Source organism: Lactuca serriola, chromosome 4 (genome assembly GCF_051521515.1).
Source record: "Lactuca serriola cultivar US96UC23 chromosome 4, Lser_US96UC23_V15, whole genome shotgun sequence".
In the NCBI taxonomy this organism is placed as follows: domain Eukaryota; kingdom Viridiplantae; phylum Streptophyta; class Magnoliopsida; order Asterales; family Asteraceae; genus Lactuca; species Lactuca serriola.
In genome coordinates, this window is record NC_136411.1 from 63,433,423 (window position 1) to 63,458,681 (window position 25,259).

A 25,259-nucleotide genomic window follows, 5' to 3' on the forward strand; every position below is an offset into this window, starting at 1 on the left:
GCAAGAGATTTTGCACTTAAGTCATAAAGGGTAAAATGAGAATTTTATGCCTTTAATGGAAAGTTTGTGACTTAACAGATTAAGATGTTGAAATTATCAACACTAAAGAGGACACATATGAAGGAAATCCAGAAGTAGTAGAAGATTAGAGGCAGTCAAAAAAGGAAAACATAGTTTCTTGCAATTTTTAACGAGTCAAAAATTTTGAACATTTTCATACAATGTCATTGGAAACGAGGATTAAAAAACAGATGATAGCACCCACCAAAATAAAGAGTCGCACAAAAATGACAACTGAAATACTACTATAACAACTTGTACCTTCTACATAAAAACTTATACATTGCTCAAGACTCGATAAGTTCAGCCATAGAAGAAAGAACAAGGCTAAAAGAACCAAACCCAATCATGAACTTATCATACAACAATTTATAATTATAACTTTGCTCAAATTGCCAAACATCATACAAAGTCTGCAAAATCTTGTATAACATAAGACAAAAACACTGTTACCATATCTTTCCCCATACTTAGAATCTGCATAAATCTTCAACTAACAGCAAATTATCTCACTAAAACCAGATTACAATCGATCCTTAAATGGTAGCATGCAATTCATTAAGAAGCATATCAACAGCTCCATCATCATCACCCTCAATTTCTTTAACTATTTCCAGTTCATTTCCAGGGTTTACCCCTTTGTAAAAGGGTAAATACGACATATAAACAGGATCTTCAAGAACACCTGATTTTCTCATCACCTCAAACAAAGCCTCCTTGCTTTTTTCATCATTTTGCTCTTCACAAATGTTATAAACTGCCAAAAGATTCACTGGTTTTGGTCTCCAGAAGCTTGATCCTTCATTAGAAATTGCTTCTTCTAAGCAATTTAGAGCATCAGAAACCCTATTTGCATTGATATGGCTTTCAGCAACAATCTCCCAAGTACTCGAATTCAATTTCCCAACATCCAACATTTCTTTAAAAAGAGACTCCGCTTTTTCTGTAAGCCCTTTTCTAACATACCACCCCAATAAAAGATTTCCAATTCTGGGGTCATAAGATGACTTCACTGAAACCCATTCTTCATAAAGAATCTCAGCTTCTTCTATATCATTCATACGGATGAATGAAGAGATCACAGCATGATAACCCAAATTAGGTATGTAAGGAAAGACCGATTTGTAAGTCTCCCAAATTCTTTGAATTTCTTCTTTCTTGCCAATACTTCCATAATGAGATAAAAGATAATGATAAGGAATTCGATCACGTCCAGTAATTAGACTTTCTATCTTTCTAAGAGAATCTTCAGCTTTTTCAAATTTGTCATTCTTGATGTAAAATGTGGCCATTGTGCTATAAGTAGTCCAATTTGGATTAAGAGAAGGATCAAGATTCAGTTTTTCAAATGATTCTTCCATCTTTTCAATAGATCCTTGAGACCCACGAGAAGATATCCAGATATTATATGAATATAAATCTAATCCGATGTTGTTTTCCATCATCTCTGAAACTATGGCTTCCACTTTTTCTTGATCTTTAAGGTTCATGTAGAGTGTCATCATGACGTTAAATGGAAGTGCATGACTTGCATAGTCTTTCTTTTTCATTTCGACTAATAAAGCCTCGGCCTTTTCCACCATTTTAGCACGTACGTAAGCATTCAAGAGTGCCCCATAGATGCGTTTGTCCATTAAATTATTGGGCATGTTTTTGAAGTAATCTTCAGCGCCTGAAATGCCGTGGACTTTTGAAACTAGATCTAGTTGAATTGCAGCATCACTTGACGATATTCTAAATCTCTCGGGCCTATTATTCATCCAATTGTAAATCTGCAGTGACGAAAATTTCATAAAAACCCTAGATGATGTTTAATTCTCGACAAGTAAAACCAGAAACAATATATCACTAACTACAAGCAAATTTAAGAAAGCAAATGATGAACGTAACAAAGAAACACAAATTTAACACACGGTGAATCTATTTTAATCCAGATATACCTCAAGAGCAAGCTTGTGACGACCATACTTTCTCATTTCTTTCACAATTCTACAAAGCTCCCACTTCGTAACTTTTTTCCCTTCGTTCTCCCACTGATTCAACACCTCAGTGGCCCCCTTTTCAGGGTCGCCCATTAGTGAGATCCTCTTGTAAATGACTTTCCAGGTGACCGCCGTTCCAGACTTTTTCTCATGGTCCACTGTGCCATAGTTGTACACTTTTGAAACTGGTGATGACGACGAAGAATAACGGTTTTTGACGATAAACGAAGTAAATTGGGGTTTTTTGTGGGGTGAACTTCGAAACCCATATGGGAAATTGAGAGAATGAGAGAGGGAAGATGAAGATGAAGATGACGAGAGAGAAATAGATTGTGGGTGTGGTGGAGATTGGGAAACTGTTGGATGGAGCAACATTTTTTCGAGATTTTATTGGATCAATTAGGGTTTTAGGAGGTGCTTTCAAAATATTGAAGAACACAGTAGCAACCAAGATAAGAGTGGGTTTGTGCAATTGTGTGTGAGTGCTTGTCACTATGAATAGTTCGTTAAATTTAGTCCTTTAAGTTTATGTAAAGTTTTTTATTACCCACTTTAAGTTTATAAGTACTGATGATAGTCCCTATGTTTTTTTTTCTTTTTTGAAAATGATCGAACATAATACCATTTTTTTATAACAAAATATAACATTTGATACAAACAGTTATTTATCTAAAATCTTTTATATCATTTTGGTGATTCTTCCACATCAAAATTTTGATTCATCCACTAAAATTTATATCTATTACCAATCATGCCCCTCATTTAATATTGAAATAAAAAGAACACGTGCAGTCCACCTCTTTTTTCCACGCCCATGCTAAAATTAGAACTAACTTTTTTTTTCTTCTGTGTTATTTTTTACATCGTTCTCATTTTAATACTTAATTCTATTTATGAACTGAAAGATCGACACTCATTTAGTCATTTTAATACTTAAAATAAGGCTTGAACTGATAACTTTGTGTCTACACTCCTCCAAAAGATATTGTCTTTGGGTTTTATAGCTTGAAAGGCTAGGCCTGCTTTCCCTTTTACTATATTAATAAGAACTAGATTTTTCCAATATGTTGATAGAAGCTGAGATTTTAATAGCAGCCATATGAGACTGAAACTGATTGGTGATCTTAAACTGAAACCTGCATTGATTTACTATTGAGCTTGAATAAACCGAGTTAGTAGACTTAAACACCAGTGAAACAGCTTCCATTGCTACAACAATTTCAGCTGCAACTTTTGATCCTGGGGAAGATATGTTTATTTGTATCACAAATTTTTTTCAGCCATATCTTTAGGTCGATCCCAAATTTTGTGGTCAAGATTTGAATCACCAATCTAAATGTAGAGTACATGAGGTTCAGTATGAGAGTGAATCATTTGAGTGAGTTTTTAGCGAATTATAATTGTTCAATAGGTTTAATCAATCAAAAATTAACAATTCATTCGTATAGCAATGATGATGCTTGAGAATCATAAATAGCAATGAAGTTGCTTGAGAATCAGATATTGAAAAGGCATCACCGATGAGTCGATGAGGAAGCAAGAATAAGGAAGGAGCATCATTTTCGTTTGGAAACATAACCTTGGAATTGTTCTCTGGCTTTAATATCTACAAATTTAAATGAAGGGCATATTTGTCAATACAAATATATTTCAGTGGATGGAGTAAAACCTGTTTTGGAAAAATCACTTCCCTTTTCAATACCAAAAATGTATGCCGTTTATTTAAAATATAACGACGGTTATTACTTTCTCTTTCATTCATTAACTAAACAGATAAATCATTTTTGTTATAATGTCACATACATTTAAACACGCATATTATATTTGTTAGCTTTTTACAAATTTGATTTACATATTTTTATTACAATAACTCTATAATAAATTACTAGTATTACAATAACTCTATAATAATAATAAATTATTAAAAATTATTAAATGTTTAAATACGAGAAAATTAAAAATTTAGCCTTTTTTGCTAGTTACTTTATAGATAATAGCCAAAAAAATACCAAAAGTTACAAAAATAGTCATTAAAATTGTAGATGAATTAAGTCCATCTACGATTTGACATTCATATCTGCAAAGGTACAAACTGCTAAAGCGTAGTTATGCATCAGGGACTTGTATGTTCACAGATAAATTAGTCCACCTACGATTTTGTCTTTCTCAAGGTATAAATACCTAAAAAAAATTGGAACACTCATTTTTCTTGATTTTTGTTGGGTAAATCTCTCTCTAAGGGAGCTACGGACGATTTTGATTTTTGAAGTTGTTGTTGTTATTATTATTATTATTATTATTATGAAGATAAATTGTATAACCTTATATTTAAAGTTAATTTTTCTACTCAAACGCTTGAATTTATAAATTAAACATTTAGTTAGATACATATCACATGTAACTACATAGGACCAACACACGATCTTCATGTTTCGGGAGAGTACATAGAATCGTCTATAGCTCCCTGAGAGTAGGGGTGTAAGTGAGGCAAGTCAACTCGTGAGAAACTCGAGATCAACTCGAAAAATACTCGAAATCGACTCGACCTTAATCGAGCCGAGCTCGATCTCGAGCTACTCGAGTACCTTATCGAGCCGAGCTCGAGTACAAAAATACTCAGCTCGTAAGACTCGCGAGCTTAGTCGAGCTTAGTATTTACATATATGTCATTTCTTTATAATTGTTCATTTATAAGATATAGGTCATTTCTTTATAATTATTCATTTATGACATATATGGTTGATGTTATATTGATATTAGGTGATTAATAATGGGTTTTTTTTGTAGTTTGGACATTTACATGTGAAATGTTTAATATTTCTTACTTAATTTAGTGATTTTGATTTCTTTAAAATATTAGTCGAGCTGAGCCGAGCCGAGCTCGAGACTGTCGAGTATTTCACAAGTCCGAGCTCGAGCTTAAAATCAAGGCTCGTGTCGAGTTCGAGCCGAGTTTCGAGCTCGAGTATTTTAGTCGAGCCGAGCTTCAAGCTTGGTAGTATTCGGCTCGACTCGGTTTGTTTACACCCCTACCTGAGAAAGAGTTTTCTTCAACAAAAATAAAGAAAAATGAGTGTTCCAAAAAAAAAAATTAGGTATTTATACCCTGAAAAAGGCAAAATCGCAGGTGGTAACAGATGGACTAATTCATTTGTGAACGTACAATTCCCTGATGCACAACCATGTTTTACTAGTTTGTACGTTCGCAGATAGGAAGGTTAAATCGCAGATAAACTTAATCCATCAGCGATTTTAGAGACTATTTTTGTAACTTTAGGTTTTTTTTGCTATTATCTACAAAGTAATTAGCAAAAAATGCTAAATTTATAATTTTCTCTTTAAATAACATAAAAATTTTAATTTTAATATTGATATCACGTAAATATTGCATGTAGTCTTATACAAATAACAAACTAACAAGATAGAAATTAGTAAATTATATACATAAAACTGTAATATCAAATTTAATATTAATAAATAGGAAACCACCACAACATCATTTTGATAAAAAAGATGCTATTAGCTTGGAATAACTATGTACCAAAATTGATGATAAACATGGGACTCATGGTGTGTTTGTTAACAAGCTTTTAAAAAAAATTGGTTTTAGATTTTAAGAAGAAAAATAGTCAAATTAAAGAAAAAACTTTGTTTCGTGAGTACAAACATAAAACTTTTATTTTGAATAAAAAAAGGTTACTTCAAGTATCATTTGAGAGTTATTAACTTTTATTTTTTATATAATTTTACATTTTTTTTAAAAGCTTATGTCATTTGGTTCCCAATAATTTCTAGCTATCTGTTAGGGAGGAGGGATTCCCTCCCAATCCAATGAACCCACTGTCACATCAGCTTTTGTTTTTCATTTTTTTTCATCTTTCCCAAACCACAACATGTGGAAATCTTATCTTTCTCAACCCACTCAATTAAAAAACATACAAAACAACTATGGTACAAGTTTTAAAACAATGATACAAGAGAAAATGAGAGAAAAAGTAGAGAGAAAGGATGATGTGGGTTAATGAAACCAATTAAGCAACCCGCTGAAAAGGGAGTGGTACCGGCGGTAATTATATTGCTAATTAAGATTTTACCTTGATTGTTTTGTATTTTTTTTAATTGAGTGGGTTGAGAAAGATAAGATTTCTGTGTGTTGTAGGTTGGGAAAGATGAAAAAATATGAAAGACAAAAGCTAATGTGGTAGTGGGTTCAGTGGGTTGGGAGGGAATGACTCCCTCCTCAACATGCCCTTGGTGTTAGTTGGATGCCCTGGGGGAGATGTTAATACTTCTAACACCAAAAAAAAAAACTGAACAAACCTAGTGCATTAGAAGTTATTGTAAGAGATTTTATAACATATGTAATTATAAATTTGTTAAAATCATCTTTTTATTTATCTTCTTGCAGTTTTTTGATCGTTCCAATTTCAATTGGAAGTGTAAAATCTTCCCTGTTTTAGAATTTGTAGGACTATTCAAACAACCGTAAAATACTGAAACGTCACACTTTTGTGGTGCATAGAGACTAGAGTTTAACATAAAACAGTTCTAGCACTTTCACAACCAACTAATTTTTATATAAATTCAATACTACACCAAAACTTGAATACATTTAACATAAACAAATTACAAACTATGTTTAAGAGTTAGTATGAAACAATGTGTATTAAATACATGTTACGCTTAAAATATTAAATGCTATTCATAAATTGAAAACCTTTGGTGTTTATTTTTATAGATTAGCAAATCCGGAAATAGAAAAAGCCAAAATGTAGAAAAGAAACAGAACACTAAACATTAGCGTTGATAAAAAAGAATCACAGTATAAACTTAAATACAAAGTGATTTCTTATGTTTGTTACTAGTAATTTAACCAAATTTAAGTATATACCAAGTGATTTCTTATAAACTTAAATACATGTCATGTAAAGAAAAACAGCTTAAAATATTACATATCATGTTCATGATCTAGCACCAAACACTATGTGTAACATACAAAAATTATCAATTGATCCGATAAAACTCACAATCCAAAAAAAAAAAAAAAAAAAAAAAAAAAGAGTTAAACTTCAAAGGTAGAGGAAGTCATGAACAACCTGGCCAACTTCTATCCATGATATCTGTGTTTTCTATATTTCCATGTATGTAGACTTTTGGCTCTTTAACCTGTGAAAAATACAAACATTAACACAAACATGTTTCATAAATGCATTCTGAAAAAATACATCAAAATAAAAAATTATGTATTATTAAGTATAAATACCATTGAAATTGGCGGGAAGCCAACATGAAGACGCATCCTAGAAAACCCATCTACCTTAAACAAGCACTCAAATCCCTTGATGCTTGAATGTTCACTATGAAAAAGATTAGTTAAATTCCATTTATATAATATTAAAATTTGAAATTTTTATAAGTCGAAAATTAATAATATCAGTAACTCACTTCAAAAGATAGGTAAAGTTCCGCTGACAAAATTCTTCCAAATGTATTCCTTCTTCTTTAGAATACCTGAATCAGTAACATAATAATATAGTTAATAAACAAGAGTTCATAATGTTTATCTTTTTAAAGATAACAAATAAATTTATTTTTCAGTAAAAAATAAACATACACCCATTGGTTGTCGTTCTCACAAAACCGGGAAATTCCATTCATTGCTGAGAAGGTGTCAACATGAACCCTGGTAGTGTTTTTCATATGACCTATCAGAAGATTTCAAGTAATGATTATTATAGAGAATTATTATTAATATTATAATTAAATAATGATCATTTATGAGAGAAAAAAAAAAAGAGGAGAGAGATTACCTATACCTACTTTGTGCAAAGATCTTAGAGCATAGCCACTAGGGTAGTTCTCATAAGAGGCCATGAAAGTGATGACACTGCATCCTAAACTACAGAAATTATCATATCAAGAATGAGATGTGAAACATTTTTTTTATTTTAAATAACCAAAGAAAAATAATTTATCTTTCAACCTGATCACAAGCAAACCAATCAGAACTATGTAAAGTAGATTCCAAAAACTCTTCTTTCTATTGTTGTAACTGTGGTAAAAAAAAACAACAATGTTATGATTTCAAGAACATGATGTGATAAAAAGTAAGAAAAAAAAAACAAAACACAAATTAGAAAGAAGCCACATACATTCGACTAGCTGCAACTGCTGCTGACAAATTGAAGATTGGAACAGAACTGATAATGAACCGAAGCTCCTGAAAAAAAAAATTGTAAATTTTGGACATTTATGCCCTTGAGTAATACACATCAAGTTGATCTAAAAAATTTATGGTGTATGTAAGATACCTTGTGTGGAAGCTTGGAGTAAAGTATGATAAATGAAAGAACAGGAAGAATGTAGAATAAAAGTCTTCTATCAAATATAACCCCAAACTGCAACAATCACAAAATTTTAAAGTCAAATCATCTTTTGATATCAGATAAATGGAGTATAATTTATAAATATTATAAAATTAGTATTTTTTTTTTTCCTAATTGATTACCAAAAAGAGAGGATATGCAACCAGTAGTGAGCGAGGTAAAGCAGAAGTGAAGTACCAGTAAAATGGATGTGTCTAGGGGACATATGTTATGGAAGAAGTATAATTAATAATATAAAAAGATAAATGAAAATATTTAAATAAGAAAAGAAAACCCTAGTTTAGGATACACCCCATTCTGAACTCCGGTTCAAGACAGAGTTAAACCAAAAGACTTCAAATTCAGGCCACAACCACCTCTGCCACATTATGGAATCGATAAAGATAGTAAGACCTGATAAAATATGAGATTTTTATTAATATAATTGTTATTTTTGTCCTTATAGGTGAAATTAGATAAAATAGTAATACAGACCTATGCTGAAAATTGCAGCTCCAGCACAGCATTTTATGGCTTTCCACAAGGAAATTGATTTTGTCTGTAATTTTACAGAGGCATTTCGTTGTAATTACTTGAAACAATAATTTTAATAATGATAAAGGATGAGAAAAAAAATAATTTGATAAGAATGAAACAGCAAGAAGATATACCAGTAAAAGTTCAAGGCCAAGAGGACAAAGAAGTAGCAGCATATCACATCTAAAGACAATGGTAGCAAAAATCTGAACTTTTCATTAGAAATAATGACTTTTTAATTTACAAGTTATTTTTTACATTTCTGAAAAATAAAAGCATACCAGGCATCTTAATGTGGCATAAAAGCTCCCTTTGAACCAGTATCCATATGATAAATTTACTACAGAATCATACACAAATTTGAAAAAGAAAAGGAAAGAATGGTCTTTGTGTAAGTCAATGAAGGGTCAAAGTTTAATCACCTAAACCTAAAGCAAGTATATTAGGAAGAGGACGTGTGCAATAGAACAGCATATGGAACTGAATTGCTAATAGTATCACAAAGAAAGCTTCAACTTGAAGCCCAAATTTATTTCTGATCTGCTCAGAGAAATTAATAAAATTTACATGAACTAATGTCAAACAACTTAAACATAAAAAAGTAAAACTTTAATACCTGAACACGTAAAAATCGAAGTGTTGCTAATATAAAGAATCCTAGAGCCAAACGGACTACAAAACAATACAAATGAGTAAGAGAACTAAGAGAACTAAGGTTTTGTGTATAAGTTTGAACAGATGAAATATAAATTAACCTGCTAAAAGACTATAAATCTTTGGCAAGTGCAGCAAATTGATAGCTAGAACAACTGGGGATGCTAAAATGGATACTAGTAATGCACCTGTGAACATTTACATGGGAAGAAAAGGAGTTCTAAGTTTTAAGTTTCAGATGATGTTTCATATCATGATTTTATAAATTATAAGATAAAAGAGCTTACCAATAAACGTTCGAGGAACAACCCCAGGAAACTCCAAATGATCATACTGTTGTGTAAGTAGTGGCATCATATAGAACCATTAGAGAGAAATGATGAATCTTTAAATCCAGAAAAGAAAGTCACTTATGACTCTAAGACTTATCCATAGTGTATTCTTCTCTGATAGAGTAAAATAGAAAAAAGGCTAGTACTTACATTTTCTATGTGATGCCAGTGATACAAGATATCGTGCATGGCCTGAGTAAACAAAATGTCATAAACATTATCAGTTCAATTACAAATCACACCTTTGGATGCAGAATAGGGTGGAAAGAATTCCACGATTATGAACATGGTGGAAGAAAAATCATCACAACAAAGGAAGCTTATGAGTTCAGGGGAAGTGAATAACAAGAGGAAGATAGTCAATGTTTCAATCCAATCTAAATAACAGAATTGTCATCCAAAATCAAAGGCTTTAGACTGAGGAGGTATTTATTTTATTATTTTTTTCTTTTGGATTTTATGATTTATAATAGATTTTATCAGTTAAAAGTTCAAATTGTCAAAATTATTGCCTTTGAGCAAAATCAAAAGAACAAAAAGAAATCTTATACCTACCTGAACATTGAAGCTTTCTTCAACTTTCGTAAATGGCGCCATAAGTACGTAAAATGCAGCAATTGATCCGAGAAGCACATCATAACCTAAATCACTCAAAACTACAACTATGACTTGATTGACCACTAAAAACAAACAAACAACAACGAATGTATTATATGCGCAAATCAAGGAAAATTAAATAATTATTAACCGTAAATCGACATGAAATTCGAAGATCGGCGAGGAGGAGCCATTGTAGGGAGAGGGTGATACAGGGAGTGGAAGTGGGTTAGCGTCTTAGCGAGCGTTTAGGGAGGTGTTTGGACGTGCCTTTTGACTTTTTGACGGAGCCAAGCTACTCGCGAGCTACTCAGGATCGGATCATTAAAAGTTCGACTCGAAATCGATTTTAAATGAGTCCGAGCCGAACTCGAGCTTAATATTAAGCTCGTTTATTAAACGAGCTCGAGCTCGAGCATAAACGAGCCTTTACATAATATAATTTATTATTATTTATATATATTAAAATAAAAATATATTAGAGGAATTACGGATTTAGGGTATTAGTAAACGAGCTTCTTAACGAGTTTGAGCTGAGCTTAAGCTTATTTAGGCACGTCAGATAAAAAACGAGTCGAGTCCGAGCCGAGCTTGGATAATTCTTTACGAGCTCGAGCCGAGCTCAGTACAAGAAAGTTCGAATCGAGCCGAGCTCGAGCTCGAGCCTCATATAACTTAAACGAGCCCGATCCGATCCTGGTCAAGCTCGGGCTCGGGCTCGGCTCGGCTCGTTTGCACCCCTAGTCGCATCTAAGTGAATTATTTTAAAATAAAAGATTAATATGAAAATTTAAAAAATTATTCATTTTAGATACGAGGTCTTATATTCTACTCTCATTCATAAACAGTTTGAATCAAACTTCGAACTCTTATCAGTATCAAATATGAAATGGTACTCGGTATTCTAAAATTAAAAAAAAATTGAGATTTGGTATCGTTAGTACCAATAATAATACCGAAAACTTGTATCATTCCCGGTATTAATACCGATAATGTTAATTCGATTCGATACTCGAGATTGAATTTCGATGAAATTCGGTTTTCAAAAAATCAGGAACGATACCGGTTCCATCACATGCTCATTTCTTTATTTTAATAAGAAATAACAGATTATCGTGTAGAATTAAATAATGAAGACTATTTTGTTTAAAAAAATTAAAACTTTATTAATAAAAAAATCCCATTTATGCATAAAACCCTTTCTTTTAGTATATATTTTTAGTTATATATGAGTTTATTAACATGCTTTTTTAAATTAATTAGATGTATTCCCAAATAAAAGGTCTTAATTTATATATATATTTTAGTAGACTTTTATTTATATTACTTTAGTTCATTATGATACATCGGGTGAAAATTTTGTGGATGTGAACTTGACAAATCAAGTTTGTTAATATTAAAATTATAATTTTTAGGAATGTATTAAATCTTGAAAATCGGATAGTGAAAACCAATTTTAACCAAATTATAATATGGTTTATTGGATTTTAAATCAGTTTGAACTATTTTGATCTATCTTTTAAAAATCAAAATCAATTTGGAATTTACTTAACTGGATCGGATCCAATAACGAACAGCTCTATTATTTTGTCACTTTCACCTTGAAAAAGAGCATAAATCATCTTATTTTTGTAAGCATGTGGATCATCGATTGACATACATACATGATCCTATACATGATCCTATTGCAAGTAGGTAAACAATAATATTTTGTTTTAGTACATATGACAATCATATTGTTTCAAGAACATGCTCACAACTAGGTTTTATTTTTTATGTTATTTCGTATTTGTATTGTGGTTTTAACATAAATTAAAATTTCACTCGTCAACTAAAATGATAAATATGCTCGCACGAGTAAGACAATAGGTCTATGAATGGTACACACTCTCGGGATGGTGTTTTTATCACGAGTTGTCGGATGTATTAGGGTTTACGTTGGACATCTGATATCACTCGGATCGTGTGAACACTTTCCGAACTGATATTTCTACCCTATGTCTGGGTTGCAGGAAATTCAGTCTAGAATAATCCAAGAGGACACTTACAATTCTAGGTACAGAAATCGAAAGCTAAATTGCTAGAAGAATTTTGTGTTTGTTTGAAGAAAACGAGAGCTAATAATTTTCGTGTCTCTCTTCTTAAAGAGAAGAGTCGTTTATATAATAAACGATATTAGGGTTTCATTAGGGTTGGCCGTCATGGGTTGCTTTAGAAGCTAGTCAGGAAATTCAAAATTTAATGAGGATTTAGGGTTTCCAAAACTAACGAATTTCATTTGTTTTACCATAATTACCCTCAAGAATCTAAATTTCCCACTATGTTCCTATATGTATGGGCGCTGCCCCTTTGGAAACCTTGGACCCGGGGCATTGCCCCCGAACCCCCGACTTGTCGTCGAACCAGCTTCTAATTTGATCTTATACATGTGTGCACTCTGCACAAACCTGTACATATATTAGAGTACAAATTATGAAACCCCTTAGCTCACATGTTAGCTCCAATACATAAAATGACATGGTGACGCTAAAATCACCAACATGAGTGTTTGAAATTATATGTATGGGTGTAATTGTATATGTGTGAATGTATTTTCCAATGTATTTCTATCTAACACGCTAAGGGAATGATGCAATGAGTCAATTACTATGTATCTCTGGTTTCAAGGACATAAGATATTACCTTCTTAGAATTATTTGGGATATATTTCATGAAGTACATGTGAGTGTTAGTCGCACCTTATGCTATATTAATCAATATGGATAATCAACCAACACCTCGCATCAGTCATCATTCAGTACGTCGTTCCTTTGAAGAATGGCTGTCTGTGGAGATTTTGAATTGAAATTCAAGGAATTTAATAAACACACAAATAGAACACATATATGGATTAATGTAAACATTTTTTTCTCTCGTTTATATTAAGATCTAAACATAAGACTCATTACATCATGAAATTTCATAATGTATCAGCTGCTACACATCAAATCAGTTAAGATAAATATATGTAACCCAAAAATGGTATAATTCAATTAGAAATGATGTGTGTAACTATGAGTATATGATGTGTATGTTTGTGTGTGATCAAATCAAGATCTCTTATGAAATCCTTCGTCCAGATAGACTCCTTTACAACTTCATTAGTTGTAACATACTCAACCTCGGTTGTCAAATACGTTATGGGATCTTACTTGAAAACACTCCAAATCACCAGTACTCTGTTTCATAGCACGAATCCTAACAATGAACAAAAATAATTCTTATTAGTTTCAAAGTATGTATCATGTGACTTGTTACAATGATCTCTTCCTTACTCTCTTAAGCCTTAAGGTTATTCTCAAACACTTGAAAATGCACTTGACTGCCATTCATTGGCTTTTTATAGGATTTTATTGATATCTACTTGTCATGTTCAAGGCATATGACACATTAGGACTTGTACATAATATGTCATATATGATTGATCCCACAATTGAAGCATATGAGACTCGATTTAACATATCTAGATTATTAGTGGAACTAGGACACTAAGATCAACTCAATCTTAAACCATGTTGTATAAGTATAAGCTCCTTTTGGAGTTTTGTGTCTCTAATTTCTTCAATATATCATGTATATTCTTTGGCTTAATCTATTTAGGCATCTAAATTTATCTTTATAGATCTTGATTCCCATTATGTAAGTTGTACTACATGTCTTTTATAGAAAATAAATTCCTTAAATAGGCTCTTTCAACCTTTGCATAGTAAGGACATTATTTCCTAAATAAGGAAGACTGTAACGCTCCCACTAGTCTTAGTCTTGGCATATACTTAAGATCAATGTTTTAAAACCCGGGTTGACCCAGCCGGTTCAACCGATTGGACCGTGACCCGGGGTAGAAGGCGGGTCGATTGAGATCGATTTTTTGTAAAAATACGGACCAGATCGAACCGGCCGGGTGTCCCCTAATCTGCGGTTCGACTGCTTATGTCGAACCGGTTAAAACCGGATTGACTCGTTATAATAAGGCTTGGATAGTTGGATACAAGTAGCAAACGTAAAAACAACGAGCCATTTGTAGTTTGTTTAATATTTTTCAATGTTTAAATTTTGTGGACATCAAATTATTAGTTCTATATGTTTATCCATTATGCACAAAAGTAAAAATAGAAAAAAACCATAAAATGGGTTGACCCGGCGATTCAACCGATTGACCCGTGAACCGGTCATCACACCGGGTCAACTAAAAACCCGGGTTTTAAAGCATTGCTCAAGATTTATCTTCACTCTTTATAAAACCAAACTACTTTATTTTCCCATCAACATAATGATTCTACCTTCGAGATGTTTTCTTGAGTCCATAAATAGTCATTTGAAGCTTACACATTTTGCTTATGATGTACAAAACCTTCGGGAACACATCCTTAGGAAAACCTTCATTTGAAGAAAGTAGTTTTTACATCTATTTTTCAGTCAATACCAAGATTTTGAGTGAGATCATTTGCTACCAACCGGCTTTTATGTGGCTTCCATCCATATTGGTCTTCTTTATAAAGACCTATTTGTTACTAATTGTTTTATAGTTATATTTGTTGGAGATATTTCCACCGAAAAAACAAGTTAGTGACATAATTATTAAATGCATGGTCCTATTAGGTTACATACATGGTTGAAACTAAAAAACAAAGATAAATAAATAGAAGGACTAATTTGTTATTTATTAGTAAATAATGAAATAATTAGAAAGTATGAAGAATGGCCTTTTATGCAATAAAGGCTAGAAGTTTACTTCCAAAAGCTTGAGATTACTAATTTAGAGTTTATAACTTATGACACACAAATAACAAGGATATTACTCAAAGTCATTTGCAAAAGTATATCTTTAATTAATGAAAGAATCAAGAAGACGATTGAAAAAACGTAAGCAAACATTCAAGATTCACAAAAATGCATAAGAATAAGTTAAGTTCAACAATGAAAATCCAAATTGCATCAATTATAGTAAAATCATGTAAATCCCTCATAATCAACTACATATTCTTGGGATCTACCTAATGTTAGAAATCAAAAGGTTAGACATACATGATTAAATTAGTACAAACAAAATATACGAGATCAAATGTTTTCATTAGGTATTATAACTTAGTGACTATAAATATCAATCTGGGATCATTAGGGTAATAGTTTGTTAAAGTTGTAAATTGTTATTCAAATGTTTTCATTAGGTATTATAACTTAGTGACTATAAATATCAATCTGGGATCATTAGGGTAATAGTTTTTGATACTTAAATTAGTACAAACAAAATATACGAGATCAACATTATCATAATAAAGATTGAAGGTTAAAAACTTTCTCGAGTTATTCGTTAAAATAACATGTAAAATGGAAGTGTAGCTGAGTAGCTCATACAACCATATTTTGTCATATTATAACAATATAACCACAAACCACAATAATAGTATTGATGAACTTGGAATAAAATAGGTAGGTTCCTTTTTTATGCAAAGAACCCTTGCTACATTCACAAGAACGATTTATTCTTCACATGAATAATTTAAGTTAATTTCAACTATCACCAACTACTAATCGACGGTGATTCATTATGTCGTTCGATTGTGTTTGTATACAACACATTTTGAGTATATAGTTCTTATGGCGATACCCATTCTCATCAGTGTATTTGTTTAAGATGAAGACTAATGTAAGAGAAGGAAAACATGAAACTTATAACGAACTTAATTCACAATTTTATCATTCGACAATGTTACATCCTCTGTTAATGTTCAATCATCCCTATGTTCAGAGAATAATTATGCAATGATGAACCGGAGGATATTAGTTTCATTCAAGATGTATCCCTCATTGGTAGATGAAAAAAGATAATCTTAAAAACATCTTATAAGTGCCTTATCTAGTATATGTATCATCAGACAATAATACTAGAGAACGAACTATTACATTACAAAAAGGTCGAATAATATATCTCTATGAATAGGAGCAGTTCAAGATATGATCATATTCTATCTTTGGTTTCTCAACAACAAATATATCACTACCTCCACCACAAATATTGAGAAAGGAAACAAGCAACCTAAAAAGATCCCAACATAAGAAAGATATCATGTCTAGAGATATGGAAGTTTTCAATAATCTGGTACACGCACTTCCCCAACATGAATATATATTCTTGAGAAAAAACCAAGCAACTTAAAAAGATCTCAACATGAGCAAGAATAACATGGTGAGGATACGAAAGTGTTCAAGTAACCCATATACACACTCCCCGACATGAAGATATCCTAATAAGCTAAACAAAAAGTCTCTAATAGGATTATATATAGCAATACAATCATAACACTCATCCATAATGCCAATAAGTATTTTGAGCATTCTAAGTGTTCTACATAAGATGTTAAAGGCATTGACAATATCTATGGCTCGTCATTTTTTTAATTTATATAGTAGTTAGTTAGAGGTGGAGAGGTTTGTGTCCTCATTTTCCACTATTCTATAGATCTAAAGAGTGCATCTTTTTGGTTATATTACTTTTAGACTACCTATTTGGCTAATTTTATATAATGTTATGTGACAATTCGTTCTATAGTAATTTGTCATATATTAAAGTAAAAATTTAAGATTTATGTAACTTATGTAAGACCAATGCACCTACTAGAGAACAAGAACATTATATTATATTACAAGATGGTTATTAATTGCTAAATAACAAGCCGACAATGCATATACTATAGAAAAACATATTTGTTGTTGTTATTGAGCATCTTCTTGTGGCCTATTTGCTACCTAATGGACATTATTTTTAGGATTATGTTTTTTTCTTGTTTCCTTGGAGGATTGCTCTTCCCTTTTATGCTACTTGGCTACTTGGAGGCATTCTTGTGGCCTTCCTTTTTAATGGATTAAACCTTAATGCTACTTAGCGGACATTCTTTGCAACATTAAGGTTTTTCATAAGAGGAATTCTCATCCTTCATGCTTAGAGATCATTATAAGTTGCTTTGTTATTTCTTCTATGTTGGCATTCATCTTAAACACAAAATAATAACACAAGGGTGGCGAAACGCCAACAATCATAATCAACTTGGGGGAATGACATACTTATGTGTCGATTTATAGAAAGTTAGAAACACAATAAACTCAAAATAATAACGTTTGACTTACAATTCGAAGAACTCCAATAACTACATTGAAATAACCGAACAAAGGTCTAAAGATATGTTCTCCAAACCCTTAAAATAGATGGAAATAGTGGTCCACACGAGGCTTAACGAGTAGAAATTATGAATCTAGTGTGCATGGTTGAAGTTTACATGAGGAATGAGGAAAACATCAATACTCATGAGGAAATAGTTTCTCGTAAACAGGTATCGAGTCTTGTTACATGGGGTCATTGACTGTCTTATTAATATAACACGCAAAGAACACATGGTAACTTTGAAAGTTTAGTGGAGCGCCCTTTATGTCAGAATCAACATATACATGAATTTGTGAGCATATTTTTATGAGATTGTAGGTTATTCTCTTAAATTTCAAAAAATTGTTATTATGTGGTAATATGAAAGCTTTCAATATGGTCGTTTTACTCAAGTTCCTTTCTTTGAAACCTCATGACCTCCAATTATAAGTCATTGTTTTAGTTTTTACTATTTTAGTATTTTGTATATGAATCTTGGTTTGACTTTAAATCTCTTAGGCCCTGCCCTACTTTAATTGTTCAATGAAATATACCGATCTACTCAATTAACTTTACTCATTTTGTTATGTAGTTTACTCCATTTCTTTGTAATTGCATTCCATCCCCCAAACATACCCCAACTTATAAACCCTCCGTCACTTTGTTTTTCCTTTCATCCTTTAAAGTTTAAACTGCTTTGACACTAACCAAGATCTAAATTTGAGCTTAAATTGTGGCACTGAAAATGCATACATAAAATAGGTTATGTTATAAATTTTCATTTCATTTGATAACCCATTAAAAAAAAGGAAATTAACAAAATAAAATGAATCAAACTCTTACAAAGAATTATCCACTTCAATCCATTGTTTTTTTTTTCATTCATATGGAATTAAAATTCTTTCCTTTTCCTAATTTCATCCTACAAAACAAAACCGTAGTGTATGCAATGTAATTATAGGCAAGTAACTAACCATTAAAACAATACAACATCTAACACATTGATTAAGTAGATTGTGATTATTCATAGAGATCTTGTCACACCTTCACAACATTAGTAAAACCAAAAATCAACCTATTTGTCATGCACCAAAGCAAACATGATATTATGCTAAACAATACATGGATTATAGTAAAAACTCTCTACTTTTATGAGAATTAATGCTCATACCTTGCAACTAATAATATCCTTGAATCAAACAAACTAACCATTAGTTAGTTAGTAGTTATCGAGTAAGCAGCATGTAAGATGGCAACTCTTCAAGCCTTGTTATATATTTTTCCAACAGTTCTGTTTCCAGTTGATGTCGTGTTGATTTCATCACAGCCTGTATATAAATAAATAATTAAAGATCACTCGATTTAACTTTTAAGTAATATATACAGAAATAAAAATAAAAATTTACATACATTGAAGTCCATGTAAGACGCCCGCATGGCAAGCCACTGATGATCCATTAACTTGAATGCAATGCAATACAGGAGGTCAAATGCCAACTCATTATCTGTTAGAGCACAAAATTAATAATTGAAAATGAGGCAAAATTTTGTATAAATGACGATTAAAATGTGTATATAATATAGATACCTGAAAGAAACTTCAAGAAGGTAGCTCCAACTAAAGTCCTTGGTTTTACTGCATCAAAGAGAACACTGTTATTATATATTTATGAAACATGTAAAAATCACAATCTTTATTTTCTAATTTTATTTTATATTTATGAAACCTGCTTCAAGATCCAGCATTTGAATAAGCATGAATGTGATATTGACACCAGCTACAGCAAAAGGATATTCCCACATGGATCGATCACCTTCCTGCTTTCTAAGAAGATCTTGAAATGATTTCTGCAATAAATAAATAATACAGTAATTTAACACCAAAAGCTATTATTAAATTTATAAATTAATTACAAATATATTAGAAGATATACCGGGAAACTTCGTGCAAAATACAATAAGTTCTCCAATGATATAAACCCACCGCCCCTATCATGAAATTCAATTTCTTAAGAATGCATAATATCAACATTTTTTATATAAATAAATAAAAGAGTTTTTTTTTTTTTTTTACCGAAAATCAGTGGAAGGATCTTTTCCTTGCCAGCCCATTTCCTTCCACTGCTCAGAAATTAGACCATGGAGCTCTTCTTCAGGAAATGCAGCTTCCCATAATGCCCTCAATGCTTCCTAAGTCAACAATTAAACATAGAAAATGAGACCATAACTTCTTTTTTAGACTAAATCTTGATTAGTTGAAATTCATGTGTACCTGATGTTCTGGAATTGAACTATCATAGGCAATGTCTAATCTGTTTTGCAGCCTCATTAAGCAATCCTCCTGTCATGATCAAAGAAAAAAGTATCAGATTCGAACATCTATAACAGATTGATAATAGTTGTGTAATGATGATTAAAAGCATGGGCTTTATGGGGATAAATGTTACAAACATATGAATTGTATTCAACTATTAATGAAGCTGAATGGTTTAAGAAAGGACCTGGGCAGGGGTCAAATCAAAAGACTGGCGAGAATCATCTTCTCTTCTTTGAGCACAAACACATGAAAGGCCTCTACCAAGCCATGCTGCTGACCCTGCTGCAACCTCAGCTATAATGATAGAGAAACAATGGAAATGTCCATGGTTATAGTTACAAAATTAAAGCAAAGTTCAGCTCCTATAATGTAAAAGAATCAATCAGCTAGTAGACACATTCAACATTACTGAAGATGATAGTTTGAAAAAAAAAAAAAAAAAAAAAAAGAGAGAGAACGAACATATTCTAATTTCTAATTGCTTCCTGAAGATGAAGTTGATCCACTTTAAATGCAAGAACAAATCCATATTCAAAGTTCACTTGACAAACAAAATGGAATTTAAGCAGTATGTAATTAGGGTTTAGATTTGACGTTGTTTTTGCACTATTCTAATGACAGAGCCTAGATTACAAGAAAACAGATGCACAATCAATCATAAGTAGAATGCCTAATCTTCTCTTTCATTAGAGTAAACTGATGTTTCTAACTGAAGCCTCCTACTTGACAAGTATTCAAACTTGTCATCTCAAACAAATTTCCTGATTAAGTTCTCCAAATGTCAAAAAGTGTTGACGAAAAAGGGGAAACACAATCGATAGTTTGATAAAATTTACACTTGTAAGCAAGCACAACTCACCACAAAAATCAATGCAAGTAATCATCTAAAATTCAATCGAGACAGATCCAAACTTCTACAAATTAACTCCTGACAGAGAAACATAATAAGTACTGATACAGTTCTGCTCTGAACGAAGTTAAACGAATGTCTTTTTCCGATGATAGTAGAATATACCTGAACTTGTTTGAAAAGTGTTACTCCTATCAAGCCCTTGCGAAATCCTTCTAACTGCCACAAATGATCCGCCGCCGCTTCCTCTATCATCCATTTCGGAACACCGGCCTATACACGCACTAGTTCATCTTCAGTTCAACTTCAACCATAACCAAACTCTAATAGACGCACCAACACTTCCCGCCGTGAAGTTGAATCAAGAACCACGGAAAAAAACTAAATCCGATTACACGTTTCTCGATTAGACAGATGCAATATCAAGAACAATAAAGAAAGAACGTTGACAGAGTGATCCTTCAGAGAAAATGCAGCAAAATTATTCGTGGAACCGCAGGGAATTTTCTAGATCTGAAATTCTACGATAATATTGGAATGGAAATCAAGCTCATTTTCCTCAATATCTTGTGTGCGTAACTAGTGTGAAACTATATATATCAAGGAAGAAAAAGAGAGAGAGAGACCAGAGATATTTGGGTTTGTTTCTCTCACTACTTTCTCTCTCTATATCTTTCCTATCTCCTACGGGTGAGAAGCGACTATACATGTCTCTCTGTATATATATGTGCTTTCTGAGTGATGAGAACACGGAAAATGCAACCAACTACCATATATATCACAAAAATATCATTTTATAAACATTTAATAATATAAACAATTTTTTTCCATGAACAATAAATATTTGGACCCATTTCATTTACCATTTTCTAAAATCTAAGCAAAAATTAAAAGGTTTATCAATATAGGTATAATTTTTACATAGTCATGCTAATGTCATCAAATGACGTTTTGATGATTTTCATAGTTGTGAATTTTATCTACGAAAATTAGAGCTAGCAAAAATCGAACAAATCCATCAATTCAACCGAACTCAATCCAAAATTAGCAGGTTGGATTGAGATTTTCAATCAATATAAGTTAAATGGGTCAATCCGTCTAATCCATTTAATTAAGTAGGTTGGGTCGGCTTTAACTTTAATTTATATTTAATTTAATAGTTATTTATATATTATCATGTATTAATCTAAGTATTAGTTTATAAATTACAATGTTCATATTATTATTTATGTTTTAAAAAATGGAATCTTAGTTCCTATCATTTTTCTTTGCACCGACAACACTAATCACTCTTCAAAATACTTAGAAATTACATATATTTAATGTTATTTCAATAATTTCGACCCAAACAATTATGTATGAAGGAGACGAACAAAAATAAGATTTGAAAGTGTATTTTGATTGGTTCAATACACAAATAACAATTAATTAAAATGTTAAATAATAAGAACTAATATTAATAAAAAAAATGAAAACTATAATTGTGTAAGGGATCAAAATGTAACTTGATAACTCATTTGCAATTCGTATTATATAATATGATTTACAGATGTCAACAGTTTATATATAGCACAAATACATTAGATTATATAAAATAGACCACAAAAATATCAAAATAAATTTTTGATCCAAACAATTATGCATGGAGGAGGTGGACCAAAATAAACGTTGAAAGTATATATCATAAGGAAATTAATAAAAACAGAAACTATAAAAAGAATTATGCAAGGGACAAAAACATAACTTTAACGAGTGTAGCTCCTTTGCAATTTGTGTATAGAATATATTATTTATAAATGTCAACAATCCATATATATCATGATTGCGATTATACCATATCAAATGTACCACAAAAAATATCAAAATAAATTTCCGATTAAAAAAATTAGGGAAATCTATAATAAAGTCTCAATATTTTGGGAAAAGTTCCATTTTTACTAGGGGTGACAATTTATGACACAACACGACAAAAATACATGACACGAAACGAAATTTGGACGAAACTGAAATTTGAATTCGTGTTCGTGTCGTGTTCGTGTTAACTGTAAAAAATACGATGTCATGTCGTGTTCGTGTTCAAAATTTGACACGAAATTGACACGGTTTAGCAGTTCTTTATCGTGTTATATTTGATAAAATATTCATTAAATAAACTAGTTTTTAGTATATGTTATATTTTTCGTTTCGTGTCGTGTTTGTCGTTTTTTAATTCGTTTGTTTTCGTGTTAGTTAAAAAAAACACAACATCGTGTCGTATTCATGTTACATAAAACATTGCCGTGTCGTGTCAGACAGAAACACGAAACGATAGCACGATTTGTCACCCCTAATTTTTACCTTTTCAGCAAGTAAACGCTTATGCGGCAGGCCAAGTTGGAAGGGATTGCTGACATGGGAGCTGATGTGTCATACCATGTCAACCATCGTGTCGTGTCAGACAAAAACACGAAATGACAGCATGATTTGTCACCCATAATTTTTACCTTTTCAATCATGTTTTGAAAACCGGACCGGACCGGCCGGTTCGACCGGTTCAACCGGGAACCGGTTCCGGATCCGGTCCTTAAAGGCCAAAAAACCAGTAATCGTTTGAACCGGTAAAACCGGTCAAAACCGGAATTTTTAAAAAATATTTATTTTTTTTATTTTTTTATATAATTAAATATAATTATGACATTATCCGGTTTTTGAGACCGGTCCGACCACCTGAACCAGTAAGACGACCGGTTCGGTTTCCGATCCGGTTTTCAAAACCTTGCTTTTCAGCAAATAAAAGCTTATGCGACATGCCAAGTTGGAAAGGATTGCTAACAGCCTTAAAAAGCAACTTTTTTTTTGTGAAATAGGTTGGATGGGGTTCGAACTCGCGACTAAAATATCACAAACCACGAGCTTAACCAACTAAGCCAATTCATGTTTGTATATTATGTCCTGAACAATAATATATAATATCTATCAACTTATCATGTTTGCATATTATATCCTGAACAATAATATATAATATCTATCAACTTTTCTTAACCTAATAAAAACTAAGATTTCTGATGGAATAAAAAGATGATGGACGGTCGAACTTTGGGATAAAGGGAAATAGATTTAATAAGGTAATTAATTTTTTGGTTTGTTCATATCTAGATAACTATCTTTGTTTTATACATATTTAGGTAACAAACTTTTTTGGAAGTGTTCACATATGACCATTATGACCGGCTGTAACAGGTTACATCCGGTCATACCCGGTTATATGGTCATATGTGAACACTTCAAAAAAATTTGTTACCTAGATGTGTACAAAAAAAGATTGTTACCCAGATGTGAACACACCGGAAAGGTAAAAGTAAATTACATGAATGGTCGTAGTAGTTTGGGTAATTTGTGTGATTGGTCCCTAATTTATTTTTTTTAACTTGGATGATATCTACTATTTATTTCGTTGTGCATTTGGTCACTATCTTACCTCAAAAAACTATTTTGCCTTTTTTTAATTTATTTTTTAATTATTTTTCTTATTTATGTATTTATTTTTTATATATTTTAAAAAATTAATAAACCCCACATCAACATCTTCACTATCCCTTCTTTTATAGTTCCTTCAACTCCGATGAACCAACCCCACAACACATTGTCTCTTCATTGAATTTTCCATCACCAAAACCTAATAGAAGTGTTGTGGGGTTGGTTCGCCAAAGTTGAAGGACCGAAAAAAGAATGGATAGTGAAGACGTTGATGTCATTAAAGATGGAAATGAAAGAGAAGTTGATGAGGATGGGAGATGGGATGGTTACTGGTGGGACTGAGCTTAAATTTATCGAATGTGGTTTTAAGTTTAAGGTGAGAACATACATTATATGTGGTCTATTAATTTTTTAAAATATATAAAAAAATAAATACATAAATAAGAAAATTAATTAAAAAATAAATTAATAAATGGCACAGTAGTCTTTTGAGGTAAGATAGGGATCAACACACAACAAAAACAAACAGTAAGGATCATCCAAGTTAAAAAAAAAAAAAAAATTAGGGACCAAATGCACAAATTACCCAAACTATAAGGACCATTCGTGTAATTTACTCTTACATCTTCGGTTTGTTCACGTCTGGGTAACTATCTTTTTTTTTGTACACATCTAGGTAACGAACTTTTTAAAAGTGTTCACATATGACCATTACTACAGCCGGTCATAATGGTCATATGTGAACACTTTTAAAAAGTTCGTTACCTAGATGTGTACAAAAAAAAAAGATAGTTACCCAGATGTGAACAAACCGAAAAGTTAATTACCTTATTAAGTCCATTTCCCTCAAACTTTCGACCTCAATCTCTAGAAACTAAAGCTTACCAGTTGATCTAGAGGGAATTTGAGATGTTTTCCCTTCACTATTATAT

The 25,259-nt window shown here is 31.7% G+C and overlaps 3 protein-coding genes across 5 annotated transcripts; all 3 read right to left on the reverse strand.

The window, feature by feature from the left end:
* Positions 1 to 414: 414 nt before the first annotated feature.
* On the reverse strand, positions 415 to 2,525 carry LOC145101726 (pentatricopeptide repeat-containing protein At1g02150-like). Its single transcript, XM_079039003.1, has 2 exons — positions 2,001 to 2,525; positions 415 to 1,832 (listed from the first exon to the last, which is right to left on the reverse strand). Exons 1-2 carry the CDS (start codon positions 2,415 to 2,417, stop codon positions 597 to 599), a joined length of 1,653 nt encoding a protein of 550 aa, XP_078895129.1. The 5' UTR covers positions 2,418 to 2,525; the 3' UTR covers positions 415 to 596.
* A 4,395-nt stretch (positions 2,526 to 6,920) lies between these two features.
* On the reverse strand, positions 6,921 to 10,774 carry ALG12 (homolog of asparagine-linked glycosylation 12). Of its 2 annotated transcripts, none has more exons than XM_079039005.1 (20): positions 10,679 to 10,774; positions 10,486 to 10,571; positions 10,081 to 10,122; positions 9,886 to 9,931; positions 9,700 to 9,786; positions 9,561 to 9,616; positions 9,367 to 9,484; positions 9,226 to 9,284; positions 9,079 to 9,150; positions 8,903 to 8,966; positions 8,718 to 8,821; positions 8,551 to 8,622; positions 8,354 to 8,440; positions 8,195 to 8,262; positions 8,026 to 8,094; positions 7,859 to 7,941; positions 7,657 to 7,747; positions 7,488 to 7,553; positions 7,306 to 7,399; positions 6,921 to 7,208 (listed from the first exon to the last, which is right to left on the reverse strand). In XM_079039005.1, the coding sequence occupies exons 1-20, from the start codon at positions 10,719 to 10,721 to the stop codon at positions 7,128 to 7,130; spliced, it is 1,488 nt and encodes a 495-aa protein (XP_078895131.1). In that variant the 5' UTR covers positions 10,722 to 10,774; the 3' UTR covers positions 6,921 to 7,127. The 2 variants fall into 2 exon arrangements, with proteins under 2 accessions (XP_078895131.1, XP_078895130.1); XM_079039004.1 differs by having other exon boundaries at positions 7,853 to 7,941.
* Positions 10,775 to 18,680: 7,906 nt separating this feature from the next.
* LOC145101728 (uncharacterized) lies at positions 18,681 to 21,574 on the reverse strand. 2 transcript variants are annotated; one of them, XM_079039007.1, is made up of 10 exons: positions 21,037 to 21,574; positions 20,881 to 20,949; positions 20,206 to 20,315; positions 19,977 to 20,045; positions 19,779 to 19,894; positions 19,639 to 19,693; positions 19,432 to 19,552; positions 19,293 to 19,340; positions 19,115 to 19,209; positions 18,681 to 19,032 (listed from the first exon to the last, which is right to left on the reverse strand). In XM_079039007.1, exons 2-10 carry the CDS (start codon positions 20,903 to 20,905, stop codon positions 18,931 to 18,933), a joined length of 741 nt encoding a protein of 246 aa, XP_078895133.1. In that variant the 5' UTR covers positions 20,906 to 20,949; positions 21,037 to 21,574; the 3' UTR covers positions 18,681 to 18,930. The 2 variants fall into 2 exon arrangements, with proteins under 2 accessions (XP_078895133.1, XP_078895132.1); XM_079039006.1 differs by lacking the exon at positions 20,881 to 20,949 and having other exon boundaries at positions 21,037 to 21,573.
* Between the last annotated feature and the right edge of the window lie 3,685 nt (positions 21,575 to 25,259).